This window comes from Alosa sapidissima, chromosome 1, assembly GCF_018492685.1.
Source record: "Alosa sapidissima isolate fAloSap1 chromosome 1, fAloSap1.pri, whole genome shotgun sequence".
Taxonomy (NCBI): Eukaryota; Metazoa; Chordata; class Actinopteri; order Clupeiformes; family Clupeidae; genus Alosa; species Alosa sapidissima.
The window spans coordinates 50,383,296-50,404,585 of NC_055957.1; the positions used below are offsets into that span (position 1 = coordinate 50,383,296).

Here is a 21,290-nt window from a genome sequence, read left to right on the forward strand (position 1 = left end):
GCCATGTGATGGAAAGATACCCGCCGAGGTTCACAACACAGTTCTATTTCTCACAGCATATGTCATAGTCTCTGTGAGACCACATCAACTGTGAAAACACAGGCACAACAAAATCATAACAAAACTCAACATTAACACATACATACATCTATTACTTATGGCTGCTAGAGGCTGAATCTTACTGAAATGCATCCTTCAAGCAATCTAAAATCCCACTGCAACCAAGTAGAAACCCTGTCGACTTATTTTCCATCAATACAGTGAATAATGTATTTTACCAAACATAAAACAGCAGTGTTTTAAGTTGGTGTTCTTAATAATTCTGCAAGGTACCCATAATAGCTGGTCTGCATTCTTTTCAGCCAAGGCACCCTGTTGTACTGCTGACAGTGGAGGAAAGGCTTGTCGCCTGGCAACCACTGCCAAGGGGCTGAGGACATGTGCTCAGCCTGCATGCTGTGTCAAGCTCATGTCCTGCCCTCTTCACTGGCAAAGGCAAAAATGAATTAAGCCTGGCATGGCATTGGCACACAAAACTCTTGAACTCGAGACTGGAGGAGAGACGGAGGTCTGGGGGGAGGGGGCAGGGTTATCCTTACCTCTCACTGCCCGGTGTGGTGATTCTGTAGAACCTGTGTCGCAGGTGGTGCTTGTCTCCATGGTAACATGTAGTGCAGAGGTCATAGTTGGTGCACTCAGCGCACTTCCAGCGGATGCCGATGATGGGCTGCTGACGGCAGGTGTCACACATGGTGCCATCATGTTTAATACCTGAAAACAAAAATACCATTGCATAAATGTAAGTAAGCATTTACTGGTATTTAACAACTAATATAAAGCAAAACCAAAATAAAAGCTTCTTGATTTTCAGGATAGTAAATCAGTGAAAAACATGGTAGTTGGGAATGATTTGAGGGTGCTAAATCACACTAAAGTCAACATAAAACCCCTCTGCCATGTAACTCGCAGGTTAATGATCAGCCTGACCAGACTGCAGGATGTCCACTGAATCAGAAGATACTCAGTGCTCGGACTAACTGCAATAATCCACTAAGACAAAAGTCTTCTCACCTGTGGGTGCACTGTCCAATATCCTCACGTCGTAAGCTCCAGAACAGCGATAATTGGCAGCGGTTCCGTTATCCCAAACTACCACCACTTCCTCGGGACTTTCAAAACTTCTCACTGTTCCAACATGTCCTTCTCCACCGTCCTGTTTTCCCCATTTCCAGTCCGGTCCACGGACAACTCTAGCCCCCACTCCTTCCATCATGATTCGGTTATTCCTTCCGGTGGTCATTTAAGCTATATCGCAGTACAAAAATACCAAAAATGTAATAACTTGCAGGGTTTAATTAGTCCTGGACTGAAGAAAAACCATTCGCATCCCTTTAGTGGCAGAAAGAAAAGGCCTGAATATGTTTTTATTAACTCACCAGTAAGACAAATATGATAGCTAGCCAGCAATGTAACTTAAATTCTAAACCATTCAGCTCGAAGACAATTCATTCATCTAGATTTTACATAATTTAGAACGAGACGATAACGTTATGCTCGAATAAGACTTGACATTTAGTCTAGTGTTGCTTGCGGAACTGCCATTCAGTGGTTTGAGTTACTGTTCGGCTATCTCTTGGTAAATTAAGGACACCATAAATAGCACAAATGAACCACAGGACACCGAGTGATAGCTGACTATTCTTTTAAAAAAAAGTTTGGAAAACGAGCCGCTTTGTTTGAAGAGGCAATGACCCGACAAACTGTTTACTGTAACGTTAGAACTAGCTTACAGACCGTTAACGTTACCTAGCAAGCAGCAAGCAAGCTACTCTCCTCTGATCTTAACATTATCAACCACTGACAAGAATCTATAAGAGTATGTTATGGATGTGTACCAAGAAAACCTGTAACTAATGCTATATACGTATAGAATATGTATAGGCTAGTTAAAATGAATAATAACACAATATGATATTCAATAGGCAAGTTAACGATAACGTTAAGGTTAGTGCTAAACGTCACGCGACAAACAAGCGGTTTACACAGCAATAAAGTTATCGTAGTTAAAAAGTTAACAGTTACGCGTGTTGGCAGACGGGCTAAGCAAAGAGGTGCAAATTATCCTCAAGTCTGAAGGCTAAAAGTCTTGGCTAAACAAAAAAAAGTAGCTTGCTAACTAATATTGACTGACCAGCCAGGTGACAAAGCTAGCTAATGTTAGCCCGTTAACTTCACAAGCTAACGTAACAAGTCCTGACGTTTTTCACATCAAATGTTCGGTAGTTGCAAGATGGATAATTCCTCCTGTCAACGCGCTGGAGTTAGAAAAAGAATTAGAAAAAGATTGGTTTCTTAATCTATTGCAAGGGTTGAGTTTGATGAAACATAGTAAAGACTCAACAGATGGATCCAACTTCTTGTGACGCGTTTTCCAGCTTCGTCGGTGTGCTTTCCATGAGAACGCCTACAACAATGGGGGGTCGATCTCAAGATGGGGGTGTTAAAGCTACAAGCTAACTATCAAACTATGCGACTAGCTAGCTCTCGATTACCATTATGTAGCTCAATGTTGAGGTAATGACTGATGTATGCTTATATCCGCATTCAAGCCAGACAAGCTCGGTTTTGCCAATGCTGTTGTTTAAATCCCAACATGTGAAAAAACACCATCAGAGCTTGCCACCGAGTAGCCACATCGCCACGGAAAGGGAGACCTTTGTTCAAAATATTCTAGCTAACGTTACCACCATAACTTCAGCATCCCGCGCCTTTCGAAAAATTACTTACTTTAGTGGTATATAGGATTTCCTTATTTGTGTATTTAGTGTAGGTGAATTAGAAACGCCATTCGCAAGTGTTGTTTTGGTGGAATGTTTCGTTAGAGTAAAACTGAAGTCGCCATTACTGTCAATCAGGGCTCAAGCAGGCAGAGGAAGGAATTGTTTGGTATCGTGCAGTTCCCGTGGCGTCAGATGACGCAATGAGTGGTTAACCCTCTCCTGACCAAGAACATTCCGGTGACATGGGGTCCCCCTGCTGGTGGTCAGTAATATTTGCGAGATGCCACTGCCAGTGGCAGCGGAGTAGGCCAAGTAGGCATGGCATAGGCGGACGGACCACCACTCTCAGCAGGGATGGATTACTGCACGGGCCTACCGGGCCCAGGCCCAGGGGCCCAAGGGGTCAGGGGGCCCTGAAGACCAAGCCTTTGCATGGAATCATTGCCTCAATATCAACAAATCAGGATATAGGCTATGAATCTGATTGAATGACTCTCAGCATCACACACACTCACAGAATTTTACTGTAGTCAATGCCATCGAGCAACTCATCACATAAGCACCCTACAACACCAAACAAAACCACCAATAAGCTTCGATATGTCCATAACTTAATTGCCCGCCTGCTCACCTCCACCCGCCGTCGCGACCACATCACCCCAGTCCTCCACTGGCTCCTGGTCACACAGGAAGACTTCTCATCTTCAAAGCACTCAATAACCAAAGCCCTCTATAACCTAGTCCTTCCATACCTCTCTGACCTCTTAATCTGCCACAACCCCACCCACCGCCTCAGGCCCAGCCCACCAGGACCAGGCTACAGATGGGGCGACAGGGCCTTCACAGCTGCTGCACCCTTTTTTTGGAACGCGCTCCCCAACCACATCAAACAATCAAACATCCTACCATCCTTCAAACAGGCCCTCAAAACCCACCTTTTACTACTAAATGGACCCTCCCAGCTCTTCTCATTAATTGTGAAACCAAAGTTATCTGCTATTTTAGCTTGGATCAGTGAAGATGAACCAAAACTGATACTGATCTGTTGGGATAGCTATTACTAATACTAGAAATCTAGTTTTGGAGAAATTGAGCTGAAGGTGTCATTATTTTATCCAGACTGAAATATCATCTGCATACAGAGCAAATCCTTGGAAGCGAATGATCTCACATAAGAAAGGGGCCCGAGTACTGACCCCCAAGGTACACCTGTGGTGAGATCATGAGACTTTGATACCTGTCCTTGCCAAGACACACTGAATGAGCGTCCTTTCAGAAACAATGCAAAACAATTAAAAGCTTTCCTAAAAATTTCTCACTTAGCGTTTGAACCATGACATTCTCCTGTCAACATTGTCTGTGTCAAAGGCTGCAGATAAGTCAAGTAAAACTGATAACTGAGTAGAGGCTGATACTTTGCTTCAGTCATAAAATAGCAATTTTAGGTAGAATTACCTGAATATTTGCAATGAACATATTTTGCTTTAATTTGGCATTATTCTATATTATCAAATGGCTACAAAGGCATGCCTAACTGTACCTACACAAGGCTGAGAACCATAAACTGCACATTTCCCCCCACATTGTAACCTTCACAAACCAGGCTGTGTAAAACAAAGTGGCTAGGACTGACTTATGATGCATGCACGGTAGGGATCAAATATCAACAATCTTTTTCCAGTATTGCAGGCTGTTACACTATTATGTACATAGATTAGGAAGTTTTTTTTTTTTTTTTTTCATTTTTAATTTACTTAAAATGATCTTCCCAAAGTGACATGCAGTTGAGTGTGTGCTCTGACTGCCATACCCCTGGCCCTTCTCTCTCTCTCGCTCTCTCTCTCTTTCTCCCTTTCATGGGAGACCAGAGCCCACTCGTTACCCAAGTCAGTCCAGGACTCAATTTATTGATGCTTCAACAACGCCTTCTACAGTGCTTATAATTACAGGAGAATAGTTTTCAAAATATTCTTGCATGAAAATGTGGCGGAAAACTTTATGCGACTGTATTTACAGCTTAAACCAAATAGCATCACAGATATGAGTCTCACTCACAGTAGCCTAATGCAGTTTGCTTGCCTATACAGAAAACGTTGTGTGCATGATCACTGCAACCACAACACAAATGCAATAACTGAATTACTCAATAGGGGGCGATGACCGTTCTACAGGCAGGCGGTAAACTTGAACAGAGGGCGAGGTGTTCTAAAAGGTGTTTGCTTGGTGTAGGCTAGGCTACCAGAGGAGTCCTAACGGGGTATTACTGAAATAGATTAAATCAACGGGATACATTCTCACGACAGTATGATGTTGTTGGTAATGAAGTGACTGAAGGTGAAAAACATTGTTATTTCCATCCGATTTATGTTATAGCCTAGGCTACATTAGGCCTATGTTATAATAGACTATTTTATAGCCTAGGCCTAGGCCTACTGGTGTTCCACTGGTCCCAGAATAGGATAGGCCTACCGAAAGCCAGCTGTCCGCAGAGGAACCTGCACAACTTTATTCCCATAAACATAAAATTACCTGCCTTGATATGACTGCGTAAAATTAAAGTTAGGGTGATGAAAGGGCGCCACGCAGCGGCAAGATGTAGTATAGTCTATATAGTACCATTCCCCTTGACTCTCCTCTGCTCAATTGGACACGAATCCGGCAAAGAGGCGTTGATTGTCTCCGCATCTATCAAACGCGCGAGGTAACAGGGACCTGGCAATGATCTCACTGGAGCTCAATTTCAATGTTTTGACAAGGGATCTGTCACATTATCTGGAAAACCAAGTAAAAGTTGGGCTTTTCGGTTCTGGAGTAGGATTGTCACTGGTGCTCGGCTTCAGCGCAGCGTATGCCTGCTACTACTTGATCTCTGTAGCAAAGGTAGGGTGACAGTGAGACGTCTTTTCGGCCACTGAGACAATATACCATCCACTGAGACAAACCTAACCTAATCATTTCATTAAAACAAAAGACATGAAAAGTATACACTGTATTTCAAAATGAATGCGATACCGCTACGATGATTTGCTGCATTCACCGGTATTCGAGAAGATCCCACTGGCAGGAAACATAGCCTACTGTCCTTGGTCCTGAATTGCTCTTAATCTTAATTAACATCGCTGTAACTACTGCTTTTGTTCTCGAAACCAGTTATTAGCACATCGATAACATAGGCTAATGTCGCTTTTTTATTTTGTATGATTATATGTGATTTCTGTTTGTTGGTAGTAGCCTAGTCCCTACCATAGCTTTTGAATGGACTATAGGCTAGTCTTGGTTTAAGGCTATGTCTTTTAATGATGTTAACAGTAAACGTTTTTATTTTGTCAAATTGTAAATAAAACTGAAATGATGTAGTAGTTTGGTTTTAGACTAAGTAAGTACAGAGTTAAGGCTTTCCCCAAATGCTGCCCTGCAGTCTAAAGCAGGAGAGTGGGGAACATTCTGTACTGACTCTAGTACTTTTAGGTAGGCCTAGTTTTTTTCCTCCTGATCACTGTGTATGTTCTGAAGTAACAATGGACAGTATCTTCTGTCTGTTTCATAGAAGCCAAAGCTTGTTGCTGGTGGAGAAAAGTTCTACAGGTTCCTGAAGGAGCAATGCCCTGTGGTGTCAGAGACATACTACCCCACCTTCTGGTGCTGGGAGAGCCGGGTTCAGACGCTGCTAAGACCCTTTGTCACAGCAAAACCAGGGGTCATCTATCGGAAGTAAGACCTCTCACTATTTTTTTAAGTTCATGATGTGTTATCATAGTAGTTAAAAGTGGTAAAACAGCTATTGTTATAACAGTAGGACGACTACTAGTGTGCTGTTTGCAGTGATAGTTTATAGCAAGTACATAGAATGTATCACCTTTTTTCAATGAGTTTTAAAGTCAGAGAGTGGCATGGGAATGGAAATACAGTACACTCTGTGTCGCAGTGCTTTGACCATCATCTCACCGTCATCACACCTGACACTCCAAGAACACCAGGCCATAGGCTAATAAGCTTTAAATATCAAACATGTGCAATATAACCTCATAGATAAGATACAAGTGCACATGCCACTGTTTCTCTGTATTATGTCACCTGCCAGAATAACCTGCCTCTGTTAATGCAACAGCAGACCCAAGCCTGCGCTTTGTTTCATGGAGCAAGTGAGGTCAAGGCACTGAGTTACGGATGCTTTAATCACCCTCAAGCACAATATTTCTGGTTGTTTGATACTGCTGCTCTCAGCCAGGGCTTAGCTAAGAGATGAAAGGAGCCCTTTGTGTGAAGATGTAGGATCAGGCTTTCTGTATTGCTACAGAACATTCCTGTGAAGATTACTGTGTGCATTGTCAAACGTTAATGAATGCATCTGGGAGAATTAATTATGCTAGTTTATCCCCTCCTGATGAGGTCAGCAGGAAGTTGATATGGGCGTGTTGTCACAGGCTCAGCAGTTTAACGTGTCATCTCATGTGTCCAGAAGGTGCAATAATGCAACATTTAAATTAGTTATATAACAGTGATTATTTACTGAGGTGACCACACTGTAATGTGGTCTTATTTGTGACTTATCAAGCCGTTGATGAGTGATCATATAATGTATGGCATGACTGTGGTGAGTCAGCTGTTGGACTCCTCCCGTGTTGCTTGTTTACACACACTGAGACACACACAAGGCATCACACCACCAGAGCGTTCCATACGCTCCAAACTGATTTCATGATGTCGGCTGAGCATGCCAGAGGCTGCCTGAGCTCTGCAGGCTCACCACCTCACGTGTGAAATTGAGACTCGTGAATGACGGCTGCGCCTTGCTGTGCAGGAACTGTGAGTTCAGAGAGAGAGAGTGTGTGTGTCTGTGTGTGTGTGTGTGCGTGCGTCTCAGAAACACGTGAGCTATGTTCTGATCTTCGCACTGTAGAAATTGGGGACTTAACATTTCTATTAAAAGGTCCTGTTCTTGCTGAGAGAGTAGGGCAGTGCCAGGGTTACGGGCGGCTGCACAGCCTGACCCCAGCTGCATATTTAATGGAGCCTCTGAAATTTCATGCTGCTCTGTCAGCTTTAGCCAAACTCCCATGGAGAGTCCAGGGCTGCATTCGGACACAGTATTAGTCCTATGGGGCAGAGGGAGAGACTGGCCGGGGGGGAATAACCCAGCCTGCTAGGGAACACACGGGGGGGATTTAGACTCCAGGTGCATTTCCTTGAACATAATGGAGCAGAGAACGGGTGTGGATGGGAGGACGCACAGATATTCATGTAGTTCTGAGAACCTTCACAAACTTGTTATTTTCAATAATCAGTGTTTCCCTTAAAAATGTATGTGTGCTCTCTGACTTATTTCCATGCATCTACACATGTCCTGTTCACAAACATTTACATGTACAGTCCATTAAAACCCACTGAAATTGGGTCTGCAATCCCATCTAAAAACATTATCAGTGTCTGTTGTGTTAGCTACAGCGGCTAGGTATTGTGAGGCTGCGTCCGGCTTTATCTGTGTGTGTGTGTCCCGGGTGTCTGCAGTGAGCTCCTTAAAGCACCCGATGGAGGACAGATCTCTTTGGATTGGGTAGACAACGACGAGAGCGCCTCCTACCCAGACACGTCCACGCGGCCCACCGTCCTGCTGCTCCCGGGACTGACTGGCACCAGCCGAGAGTCCTACATCTTGCACATGGTCCAGCAGAGCTGCGATCTGGGCTATAGGTGAGTGTCTCGGACACAGTCTCCCACCCCAGAACAATGATGTCATCATTCTTCTCTTTGAGTAGTCAATGTAATTTAAAAGTAAAAAAAAATCACATCTTTTTGCTATGCATGTTTTTTTTTTTTTTTCCGAAATAATTTCATGTAGTTTATTTATGAAAGCATTTAAATATATGAACCTAAAAGTGAGTTCATGCACACACAGGGAGATTTTCCTAATCCAGTAAAGGAATATGTAATCTGACTATGGTATTTCTACTGAGTGGAGATGTCTGCACATGTGTTCTGTATTCATCATCGCAGTACTATGCTGGTGGGGGGTGAGAAGGCTGTGTCGTAGTCACATAGCTCACAGACAGGTGCACTTCAGGAAGAGCAGAGCAGCTTTTATGGCAGGACTAAAGAGCTGAGCCTGGCACAAAGCAGCAGGGGCTGCAGAGAGAAGCACTTTTCCTCTCTGGATGAGAGCGGACCTCATTCTTCTTCGAAGGGTGTCTGGAGCAATGATGCAAAGACAGGCAAAGATAGCCTGCAGAAAGAGAGGCAAACTCAGCATTTTCTCTTTTCCACTCTCTGAGCTTAATGAGTTACAGCTTACGCTTAAGCTTTGCAGCTTACTAAGAGAGGCTGCCCCACACTGCAGCGAAAGCAGACCACTCTCTCCGCTCTTTGCTTAGGCCCTCAGATGGCGCAGATAAAGGGGGACTGCTACTCTTTGATAACCAATAACATGTGGTCACGTGATGTGGTCACAGCACTAAAGCTCACTGTTTTCAGCTGATAAAAAGCAACAACACTAAATATGTATGCATTTATACCTAATATGAATATGTATGATTATTTTGTCATCACTCATTCTCTGGCATTACAAAAGACCACTTTGAGTTACACAAAAACTGAAATGGGACTGTCTACAGAACACATGAGAGGCCAATGAATTAAAAATCTATTTCTTCTCCCACAATGTTTCCCAAAATAGCACTGATCATTCTTGGCTTTACTAGCCCCTTGTTGTTATCAGGAGAATATGCTGTGTCCGATGTGTGTATTCCGTTTACGTTGTTTTTGTGTCATGTTTCAGATGTGTGGTGTTCAACAACAGAGGAGTGTCTGGAGAGAAGCTCTTGGTAAGGCCATAATGTTATGGGTAAATATGAGTGTGTTTACAGCAAGGGGTCTGTCTAGGACTGACAAAGAGGGTCAGACCTTGAAGCATCCATATTATATCGGATGGTTTCAAGAATTAGGCATTTTCAGGTATGTAGACAATATGCAATACGATTATTGTAATGTTCAGAGAATGTATTAGTCGTTACATTTAGTGTGGAGTTCTCCTGCAAATAGAGTTAAGATATATTCAGTAATAACAAGATGAATTTTATTGGCAGCTCTGAGTAATGGTCTTAGGGAAGACTGAAACTGCAAATTCCAGCTGAAGATTTTTTTCCCCCTGACACATCAGTGCCCCTCAGTAAGGCGAGTTGGTAGCAGATATTGTGTAGAAATCTGTGTCACCACATAAGCAATATAGCAGGTTGACTTTGCTTACGCATGGCAGTTTCTCTTGGCCTATGCTGTAAATGTTTTTGACAAGCTGATAGGATCCACATATAGTGATGTGCTGGGATGGCTAACAGGGATATACATTATATACATTATACATTAGCCCTGTGGGTGGTAAGTAGAGGAGAGATGATGCCAAATGCGTTCTTGGGTAGGCAGAAGATACAGTAGGCATCAATATTTAGACCAAGTAGCTGAACATCTACAGCATGTCCAGTTGCTGGTGTGCGCACAGTAATAAACTATTGATTTCCTGTATGCTGCATGGTTCTTTACCGGAGCTGCTTTAAGAGCTAAATGCGTTCGCTAAAAGCACTACACAGTGCAGTGCGTGCATTAAACAGTCCCCCGCAGACATATTTTGTATTCTCATTTTTTTTCGCCTTATACAAGATCTGCAATGCATTTGACCTTTTTCTAATATGATGGTGTTTGATGTAGATTAGACGTTCTTGAAGCAATGGTTATGCATTTGAAATGAGAACAGCAGGGAGGTTTAAGCTCCTAGTTTGTACAGCAAAGCTTGCACACTAGGCTTGTTCATAAACTGAAACCCCCCACCCCAACCCAAGATTGAATAATGGTCCACATTAAGACAACTTACATTGGACAATGACACTGTTGAGTGTGTGGCCACAGCCGAAGGCAGTGTCCTGCTGCAACCGCTCAGACTTATAGCTCAGACTCAGTACAAATTATTTGCTCGGCAGAATTGCTGAGTGCACATTCTACAGTGCATGGTGTAGTATCACTTTAAAAAGCTGAGCACAGCCAAACAGCTTGTTCTAAATGCACTTGAGTAAGCATAAAGAACTATTCAAAAAGATTTCAACACACAAAAACACTTTAGCATTTTCTTTGAAAAGGTTATTTTTAGGGCTGTCAATCGATTAAAAAAATTAATCTAATTCATTACATACTCTGTGATTAATTAATCTAAATTAATCGCATATATAATTTAAGTATTTTAAATATTTAAATTCAAATGAATCATTGAATAATCAGCATTAGTGACATTAAAGTTCAAAACCTCTTTATTATTATTTTCACTGTTCAAATAATGGCCATAATAATCTATGATATGACCTAATATGCTGAGGAAATAAATTCAAAAGGTCTTCGGGAAGAAGTTTTTTTTACATACAAGGCATTTCAGGCCACAGATATATCCTAGGGGACACAATGAAAATAAATTAACACTCCCCTCAATGTCAACACTTATTTCTTTGCATTGATGTGCGACTATAGAGTTGATGAACTCCGGTGATATGCAAATTCCTTGCTGCAGACATTGCAAAGGACTTTATTTTCAACACTTTATTTTTACCAACACCATCAGGCCATTTTTTAAAAGTCAATCAATGATCCAGGCAGCACGTTTTCTTCTCTCTCCTTCATTTTACAGTCTAATTTTTACTGACTAGAACGGCTCGGGGTCAAAGGTCATACGGAATCGATTAATCTGCACTAATTTTTTTAATCAGTTATTTTTTCTCAAACTAAGTAATCGAAATTAATCAGTTATTTTGACAGCCCTAGTTATTTTGTATCAGTTTTATTTATTTGTAAATGCAAAAGCTTTTCTTCTCCTCAGCAGAGCCCTTTAAAGCGTTGTTCAACACAAGTTCACAAGTTGAACATTCACAAGCTGTTCTAACTGCTCTGTCTGTGACCAGTCACTGTGAATGTGCCCTATTGTTAATATAGGGCAGTGGGCTGCTAGCCTCATTCCAGAAATCTGGACATGATTTTTGGACAGCGGCTGAAATGCTGCACGCGCTAAGTTGCGATTGGCACATCTTTTCAGCAAGACTTCCAATGTAGGTTAAATTTGATTCAGTGTTCCAAAGCCTATGGTTGACCAAAAATTTTGATTTGTTCCCTCATGCAGACCATTAATGCAGCTCTAGAAACCCTCAGAAGGAAGGTGGCTGAGGAGCCAGATGCCTAATGACCTGGTTACTAATATGGACATTCATTCAACAGAATAGGGCTGCAGCTTTTTGCACTGTTGCATCAGACCTACTTTTGTTGTCCTTAGATTACTTTTGAACTCTTGCCAGAATGTAGTCAAGCTCCAGATACTTCAGCCATAATCAGAAGTTCAGTGGGCCTGTGTGTCTCCAAACTAGGCCAGTTACTTTGGACATGGCACATTGTGTTTAAACAGAGGTTAATCTTTCCTAAAGCTGGGGCTAAAATGGGGATGCATGTTAAAAATGTTGTTGGGGTTTACCCTCTGAGATCTGGGACATGCTGTGCCCTCCTCATACATACAGTAAGCCCACAGACATTCCTGGGCTGAGGCAAATGTCTGCGATTTGTTGGCTTTGCTGCATTAATGCTGGAAAAGTGTATCTTATCACATAAATACAGTATGAGGGACATCTTGGCCTCTATGTAACAATAGGACAAGTGAGTTAACAATTAAGGAAGGATTAATTATGTGTTGCCTTAAATCCTTTTTCCTCAAATGAAATGTAAACAGTTTTAACAGTAGTTGATATAATTACACATTGGACTTTCATTTTAGCAGCAATATTCCATAGAGAGGTCTGTAAAAAATATACTGTATATATTTTAGTTTTAGTTTCAGTTATTTTATTGTCTGTGTGGTTGTCATCTAAGAATGAGTTTTATGGTGTCTTTATGATGTACTACCTGGCAGGTATAAAATCTGTAAAGCAATAGCCTATGCTTGAGTTTCACTTTGAGGTTCATTAGATATTGTAGGTACCAGAAGCAAATATGATTTCTGCCCTTGATCTCACTTGCTACAAATATTTAATAATTAATTAATTTGGGGAAACTGGACATGAATTTGAACGAGTTACAAGTAGTTCATGTTCCAACTGGGTATCTGAGTTTAACTGGGCCTCTTGAAGGGGCATTCTGATACGCTTATCTCAACTTTTCACACCTTTTCACACATGCAGTTTTTTAGTGTGACATGTGACTACTAGTATTTTTGCTCTTGGAATTTTCATAATGCAGGTTTTAAAGGATTAAAGGATTTGAATGATCCGGTTCCATTGCCTCTCATGCTGTGTAAAAACTAGTTAATATACTGCAGCATACATAACAACAAGGGAGGTAACTGTAATGCAGTTGTTCATCAGATTCATGAACACACTGTATATTGAACAAGTAAGGTATGCCTACTAATAGAATATTCAATGACTAACTTCAATTACAATAGAGCACACCTTTTAGAGGTCAGTGGTAATGGTTGAGATCTCAGACAAATCCAAGGGTCATCAGGTATGTATGGAAGACTCTCAGTACATATGTTGTATGCATATGCTCTTGTCTTTCCTCAGACCCCAAGGACATACTGTGCAGCCAACACAGAGGACTTGGAGATGGTCATTGACCACCTCCACAGACTGAATGAGAATGCCCCCATTATGGCTGCAGGAGTGTCTATGGGAGGGTACGTGTCACCATACCTGGGGCCTCATTTATAAAAGTGTTGCGTAGAAACCATCCTTCATTTGATCTTAGATCATTTCTGAAATGATCATACGTGTGATTCCGAGAACACGAACGTACGCACAAAAAAACGTGCGTACGCCACCCTTCCAGATGTGCCCATTATAAATCACAAATGAACGTCAACTTGTGCGCAGCCGGATGGTTTTAGGTCTCCGCCTTGTAAACACCCCCTCATCAATATCATTAGCATATGTTTTAATGAAATCAATGGCCTAAAAGCTGTAGCCTATGTAAAATTATATATTGAAAACATTGTATAGGCCTAGCCTATGCCATCTGATGTTAACTAGCCTATATGCGTCAGTTCGAATAGCTTAACTAATTATGTTTTTTCCAGCAAAGCTTTCTGGAAAGAGATCGTATGCATCCATGTCCATTGTCAGTGGTGGAAGAAGTACTGAAACCCAGTACTTAAGTAAAAGTACAAATACACAGAGAAATATTTACTTTAGTAAAAGTAAAAGTACCACAATGACAACCCTACTTAAGTAAAAGTAAAAAGTACCTGCTTTTAAATGTACTTTAAGTATTAAAAGTAAAAGTATTTGCATAATGATTTATTCTCTTAATATCTATATTCTAAAACGAAAAATCAGTATGGGCTGTGGCATTTTAATTAAGCTAGTTTTAGGTTATACTCGACTAGATAGTTTTAAGCTAATCCAATTGTGCTTACCATCTGTGGCCCAGTTTACATTCTGACCTACAATTCTAGAGACTGTAATTCTGGTATCATAATTCATTCAGCAAAACACGAGAGCCTGAAGTTTAACGGGGTAGACAAGGGAAACGTCGGGTGGATCGTAATGCCAATTATGCTGATTGAACAGAAAAGTTGCTGAGAAAGGTATCTTTATGATTAGGTTCAGTTTCACTTGCGCAGACGTATAGACATTGAATGAGCGCTCACATTACTACCCCCCAATTGTAGGCTATGCATCTTTATTTGATCACACACAATTAAGGAATATTTCCTAATCTGGAAAATGAAACCACCGGTTCATTAATAGTCTACCATTCATTTGTGCCGCAAATGATCAGACGTGTGACAGAAGCATGGGCATAGCCTGTAACTTCGCTGATCCGCGGATAGCAATCTCATCGGAGAGGAGGCCCTAACGCTGCAGATAACAGACAGAGAAAGGCACAGAACACAGTTGCATGTACAGTGTAGCCATGGGTCTGGTGAATATAGCCTACCGAATGCAGATGGCTACAAGCTCACACTTTGCCTGGTCTAGACTAGAAGCTTATGTTTCTAAGAATGCACGTAGCGCTCCAGAATCTTTGGTAGCAACCCCGCCCCCTGGTAAAACAAACGTGTTTGTCAGAGAGAAAAAAAACTGATCATAAAATGTATCGTAAAAAGGAACGATGGTGGAGTAAAAGTACAGATAATTGCTGTAAAATGTAACGAAGTAAAAGTCAAAAGTATGCACTATAAATTTTACTTAAGTAAAGTACAAATACGTGGAAAATTTACTTAAGTACAGTAACGAAGTATTTGTACTTCGTTACATTCCACCACTGTCCATTGTCCTCTGCTCGCTTTCATTCCTTTTGCTTGCAGTAATGTGAATAATCAACATTTAGTAGCCTATGTTTAGGCCTACTTTGTTGGAAAAAAAAATTGGGTAGGCCTACCTTATGAAGGAAAGACCTAGGCCTACAGCATAATCCTGTACGTTTCCAATATGACCCAGGGTAATATGCTGATTTAGTCTACAAAACAGAGGAAATAAAGCGTGTAAATTAAGCGTGATATGTCATGTAGGCTTAACGTTTCTTTTAGGATAGGCTATGTTTTTGCTGAAAAAGTAGCCTAGTTCGCCGGTCATTATTCATTCATTCTGCATATCTTTGCTATCGTTTTCTTTCAATAATGTCCAATGGCTTAAACATTGTCCTTTATTGTTTGCTTTAAGCCTACCTTTATATTTTAGCCTACATTATCCAACTCACGTATTGTCATCTGATCTTGGGCACTGCGAGTCAAAAAAAGCAAACAGGTGCGCGCTCTGCACCTCTTTACGCAACTCCGACGCAACACTAAATATGAAGATGCCCTACTTTCAGAGGATAACTTCTGTTTCTTTGTTGTGCTATACAATGTAGGCTATAGATATTTTATATCATATATAGCCTACATTGTATAGCTTACATTCAAATATTACCTTTCTGTTACGAAGCTGGGAAGGCCTATGAGCGCAAATTAGGATGTAGTGGAGGCTAAACGCGAGTAAACGCAGTTTATCTACCTCTGACATTTCAGAAATTTCAGAGTTTAGGTAGCCTGGGTGTTCCCATGCTGCCTTGCGCGCGATTTGATTCACGCTGCTAAGGCAGCCTGGAGACCATGGAGCAAATTTTCGCCTGAGATAGGGAACCAATCACAGAACGGGGGAAAGCAAGACGATGATGAGCTATGCACAGACGCATTTGATAGACATCCGTGGCACCCAATAAACGGATCTGGGCATTTTTTTTTTTCAAATACGAGAAAATGAACGTTTGGTTCCCAGACCACGTCTCATTGAGAAGTGGTGGCGCTAGCCAGGCTAGAGTTTAGGCCTACCCACCTCTTATTAGAGTGTATCCACCTCTCAAAAGAGTTTATTCACTTTTAACATTCAAAACTGTATTATCCAATACTATCCTATAGGCCTATTCCCAATACTGCATAATAACCTCCACCATTATCAAACATGTTCGAATGTCTTTTTTAAAAATCCGATAACGCATGGCGCAGTCCACCTCACCGAGATCGCAGAATTCATAGTTCACCCACCTCTTATTTTACCACTACATCCCTGGCACAAATGTACTTTTCCTCTCCTAAACGAGGGCAATTGGACATTTTATGGTCAATATTAGATTGGTGAGAACACCAAATATACTAGATCACCTGTAAAAATGTTTCAATTATTCCATCGTAGGTCTTGGTGTTTTTTAGATATTATGAAATAAGTAAGCTATACGTTTTTTCACTTTCTTAAGTGGGCTATAGTTCTCATTAGCAGTTTTATGCCAAACCATGAAACATTAAGCTGCGTCCAAAAACGTCTTTAAAAATCTTCTGATATTGATCATGCATATGGCAAAGAAAGACATGAGGTCGTTGGTCTTGGAATTTTGAAAATGCATCGCACTTAGACCTCAGATTACTTGCAGTACCCCGGCATTACCACAAGGAAATGGTCGTACGTCAAGTTTGAACCTGACGTGGATAAGCACTTTTCCACGTCAAAGACGGTTTTTATAAATCTGAGCGTTGGCATGGATTTGAGCGTACGCACGGTCTAAGATCAAATCTGTGCGTAAGAACGCTTTATAAATGAGGCCCCTGCACTTTGTTCTCTGGGAAACAGATTAGCATGAAGTCATTTCTCACAGTTATTATCTGCATGGCTACAGTACAGAGGCTTCTCACACATCTGCCCATCAACGCTGTCCAGCCCATAATACAGTAAAGTGGCCAGTCAGGCAGGAGAACTCAACATCTCAATAGTCTACAAAGGACAGACATTTCTGTGATGTGATTTTTTTTTTATTTCAAATGATTGTGATTACTGGGAGAGCAGCTTCTGCAGGCTCAACAACAGCACAGCATGGCTGCTGAGGCATCCGTTCTGTAATACTTAAAGCAACACCAAAGCACTTTTCCTCTGTCGCACGCAAGCTATTTGTTTATCCATCACTGGCTTTGCAAATAACATGTCCACAGACAAGGTAGAGTATGTTGCATGATTTTATGAAAGTATGATGTATTGCGACATCAGAATTTGTAGTTTCTCATGTCTCATTCCATCGAACTACAGATCCACTACCCGATCTGGCAAACTTACATAGTGCGGTTATAGAGGGCCGCAAAGCGAATGCAGAAGTTCCGTTCACTCTGTTACGAGTTGATGAACCACTGAAACTATTTTGGAAACATTATTTTAAGGTACAAAAAACGTCTTAAGTGTTGCTTTAAAACTGCTGGCTTTAAAAAAATCAATCATCATTAACTTAGCTCTCCTCTTTTGGGTTCCCTCTTTGCATAGGATGATGTTGGCCAATTACTTGGGCCGTAAGGGACGAGAGACATGTTTGAAGGGGGTCGTGGTCTTCTCAGCTGGTTGGGACGTGTTTGAGTGTAGCGCTTCACTAGAAAAACCCCTCGACCGATTCCTCTTCAACTCCTACCTCACCAGCTGCCTACAGGCTTCTGTTGATCGGTCAGTATTTGTGTGTGTGTGTGTGTGTGTACTTGCACTTTTATGTTTACCAGTGCAGGGTCACTCCCAATAAGCTGGGGCTAAACATGCATTTTGTCCAAGCTCACAGTGACATCATTGGCCTAGAGCCATGGTCTGGTCAGCCTGATCCTTCATCTGCATGTGTCTGCCCACAAGACACTAGTGAAGTGCTAATGTTTTTGTTTCTCTCGTTTTGTTTATTCCAGTCACCGGCCTGTTTTCGAGAAGCTTTATGACGTTGACCATGTGATGAGGGTAAGGAGTGTCTGTTCTCTACTTAATCATTCATAGGTCTTTAAGGCCCCTTAACTCTCTAATGATATCACCTTCAGGTATTCATCTTGGGCAGCCACATTGTGAAGACCTATCTGTTGAAACCCACACAGAATTGAATTTGCCCTTGGGGATCAATAAAGTATCTATCTATCTATCTATCTATCTATCTAGAAACATAAGAATAATTTTCATTCAAAAGTTTTTGGATGTTCCTAAATTAGCCATTGCATTCTTCAGGATATTACAGTGCATCCACACAGTCAGCACAGAGAGAAGGAAAAGCTAAAAAAATAGATGATTTCATAACGTTTCTCTGTGAAGTCTGTGCCCATATCTGGAGAGACAGTGGAATGCCAGGGCTTGTGATGAGCACTAGAACATGGTGGGGCTGTCTCTTGGAGGAGGATGTGCTGCGTTTACAATAACAATTTTTAAACACAGACGTGCTCACTCTCTCTGGGATCTACGCTTCATAGGCTAGCAGGAACTAGGGCATGAGGCTCTTCATAGTGTTTAGTGTGCTGACATGCCGATCATCAGCTTAAGCAATAATCTTGTTTTTCTAAATACCACATTTTACATGTAGCAGCAGAAAACCTTTGCAATGAACTTTGTGACCCTTTAAAGTTCTTTTTAATATTTCATGCTTATTTGAAATAATAACCCCCCCCCCCCCCCCCCAACCAATCTAATGCCACTCACAGGCCAAGACTATACGTGAGTTTGATGAGCGTTTCACCTCGGTCATGTTCGGCTACCCAACCAATGATGACTACTACAGAGATGCCAGTCCCGTCCATAGGCTGAAGTCAGTGCAGGTGCCAATGCTGTGTCTGAATGCAGCTGATGATGTCTTCTCCCCAAACCATGGTGAGGCACCACACTGGCTCCTCATGCTCAAACTGTTGACTTCAACTCATTGCTAGGCCTTAAGAAACATTACAATGATTGACTGTTGCATGGAGTATGTTGCTATTAAAATCATGAACTGCAATTTTAGGGCCTCACTATTCTGTCCTTTTTTCACTTTTTTCAACTATATTAGGTTCTTAAACACCTTGCCAATTCAGACAACTGTTTTTTTTGCTGTAAGCTGATTTTCTGTGCTCTCCTCTTCAGCCATTCCAGTGGAGGCGGTAAAGCAGAACCCCAACCTGGCCCTGCTGATCACCTGTCACGGGGGCCACATCGGCTTCCTGGAGGGCCTGTGGCCCCGCCAGAGCACTTACATGGATCGTGTGTTCAGGCAGTTCGCCAAGGCTGTGGTCGAGCATGATGGCAACCTGAGTGACCTCTAACACTGACCTGGGAACAGACACCCCACCCTCCCTCTCTTTCTCCCACCTATTATCCTCTGCCATGTGCAAAAAAATGTACATTTCCAAAACAGAGCATTTCTAAGGGCACATTCTGTTTTAAAACAGTCCATGCTGTTTGGTCTTTGCTGTTTTGTTTTTTTTACTTTATGTGAAATGGTTTTCTTTTGTTCACTTGTGCACTTCAACTCTGGTTCATTCATGTGTTCATTCATTCATTCATTCATAGTCATTCAAAGTCAGTTTAAATTTCTTTCTTTTTCTCTCTCTCTGGTTTCTGTTCTGCTGCCTTGGTGTTTCCATTTATGCCTTTAATAGCTATGGAGAAGATATGCGATCTCAAAAGAGGTATGAACCAACTGTTTGATGATCTCAGAACCAGCTGAATTCGCAGTTACATCAGACTGAACTAAATTGGACAGGAACCTTTAGACGCGAGGGAAAGGACCAGGACCTAGATAGAGAAATCCAGAGACAACCAGAGAGGAATCGTCCTGTGGATTGACTATTTTAGAAGCGCACACAAAGCCGCCCTCAGCCTTGGGTGGTTCAAACTAACTCTGTCTGTCATCTTATGTCTGTGTAGTAGCTTGTGTAGCCCTCAGGGATTTGATTTATAAACATGCGTACGTAGGTCCATGTTTTTTTTAGTTTTATCTACGAGACCACTATTATTTATGTTTTCTGCATGCACTTTCCCCCACTCGCTGAAGCTCTGTGCACATTGCGTAGCTTTTGAGTGTACAGTATGTCTAAAATATAATTAAGTACTGACAAGGAATGTGAAATTGCACTATATTTAGTTATGGCCCCCATACCTAAAACTTTCCAAGCAGACCTTGACCTTGTAGCTGTAAAGTCCCTATAAATTCACAGATAAATATGACATGGGTAGATACTTATCCCCTTGCTGACAGGTCAGCAAAGCCTTAAAGTTAATGCCAGCTTGGCGTTTGCTCTTCTATTATTTAGGTATACAGCTGGATTTGGTTGAAGCCCCAGTAAAAGATGCTATCCAAGCTAAGCAGATCTAAACACTGACAGTAAAGGAAACAAGCTGTGTATTAGTGAGGTCTTTGCTTTGTCATGCATATGTGGCTGTCAACATTTGCGTTATCATGACTTTTCCCATGTGGAAGATGTATATTACCTCATCTTGCTTTTCCCATGTGGAAGATGTATATTACCTCATCTTGCTTCTTAGATATTGGATATAGGAGTAGCATGAGCCATCTCTGCCCAGACTGTCTTGAATCGTATTACTAATGTTACATATCTCAGAACCTGTAGCACAAAGGTCATCACTTTCCATCAAAATATCTGTCCTTTTATAGATCCATAAAAGGATGTTCTGTTCAACATGTGCAGCAATAAGATTTTAATATAAGATGTACTGTATATGGAGCCTGGGTATATGTAGTGTACGTCCACATGTGCATACATATGCCCATGTCTTAAATAAATTAAGTCTTTAAGGCGTTCAGTGTTCTAGCCATTTGTCTGTGGAAAGTGCAGCAATTGTTTTTGAGCGGATTTGCCACCTGTGAAAACATGAGTGGCTTTGATGAACTTCTCAGCCCACCCGTCATGGGGTTTACATGAAGGTGTCCAACAGCACGTCTTCCCCAGCGGGAGGAACCAAGAGAAAAAGGCTTTAGCCTCTGGCCAGCTGTGAGCCGCAGAGAGATGCACACTGACCTTACAAGCGAGTCACTTAGGGCTTTATGCGAAGGCCACCGGCATCAGAATTAAGGCCGCTGGGGAGAGAGTTGATCCCTGCAGAAGTGCAGGGAGGACAGCCCATTCTAATACTCTCCTGTCCATGTGCTGCATTGCCAGCGCTTTGCCTCACATCTGCCACATCAACAGCGCACGTGCATGTGTGAGAATGTGTGTGTGTGTGTGTGTGCACTAGGCTGTGTGCTTTT

At 41.8% G+C, this 21,290-nt stretch overlaps 2 protein-coding genes across 9 annotated transcripts in view; one reads left to right on the forward strand and one right to left on the reverse strand.

The window, feature by feature from the left end:
- Positions 1-2,971, reverse strand: part of mib1 (MIB E3 ubiquitin protein ligase 1) — a 63,149-nt gene extending 60,178 nt beyond the window's left edge. For 5 of the 8 annotated variants that reach the window (XM_042087400.1, XM_042087424.1, XM_042087416.1 and 2 more), the window contains exons 1-2: positions 1,072-2,971; positions 600-771 (exon numbers count right to left, since the gene is read on the reverse strand). In XM_042087400.1, the coding sequence (XP_041943334.1) occupies positions 600-771; positions 1,072-1,300 (401 nt within the window). In that variant the 5' untranslated portion in view covers positions 1,301-2,971. The remainder of the gene's footprint in view (positions 1-599; positions 772-1,071) is intronic. The other 3 variants (XM_042087388.1, XM_042087394.1, XM_042087391.1) reach the window with 3 other exon arrangements.
- A 2,438-nt stretch (positions 2,972-5,409) lies between these two features.
- On the forward strand, positions 5,410-20,841 carry abhd3 (abhydrolase domain containing 3, phospholipase). Its single transcript, XM_042091654.1, has 9 exons — positions 5,410-5,660; positions 6,328-6,491; positions 8,289-8,471; positions 9,553-9,598; positions 13,355-13,467; positions 17,576-17,749; positions 17,977-18,025; positions 18,751-18,916; positions 19,166-20,841. The coding sequence occupies exons 1-9, from the start codon at positions 5,499-5,501 to the stop codon at positions 19,342-19,344; spliced, it is 1,236 nt and encodes a 411-aa protein (XP_041947588.1). The 5' UTR covers positions 5,410-5,498; the 3' UTR covers positions 19,345-20,841.
- The last annotated feature ends 449 nt before the right edge of the window (positions 20,842-21,290 follow it).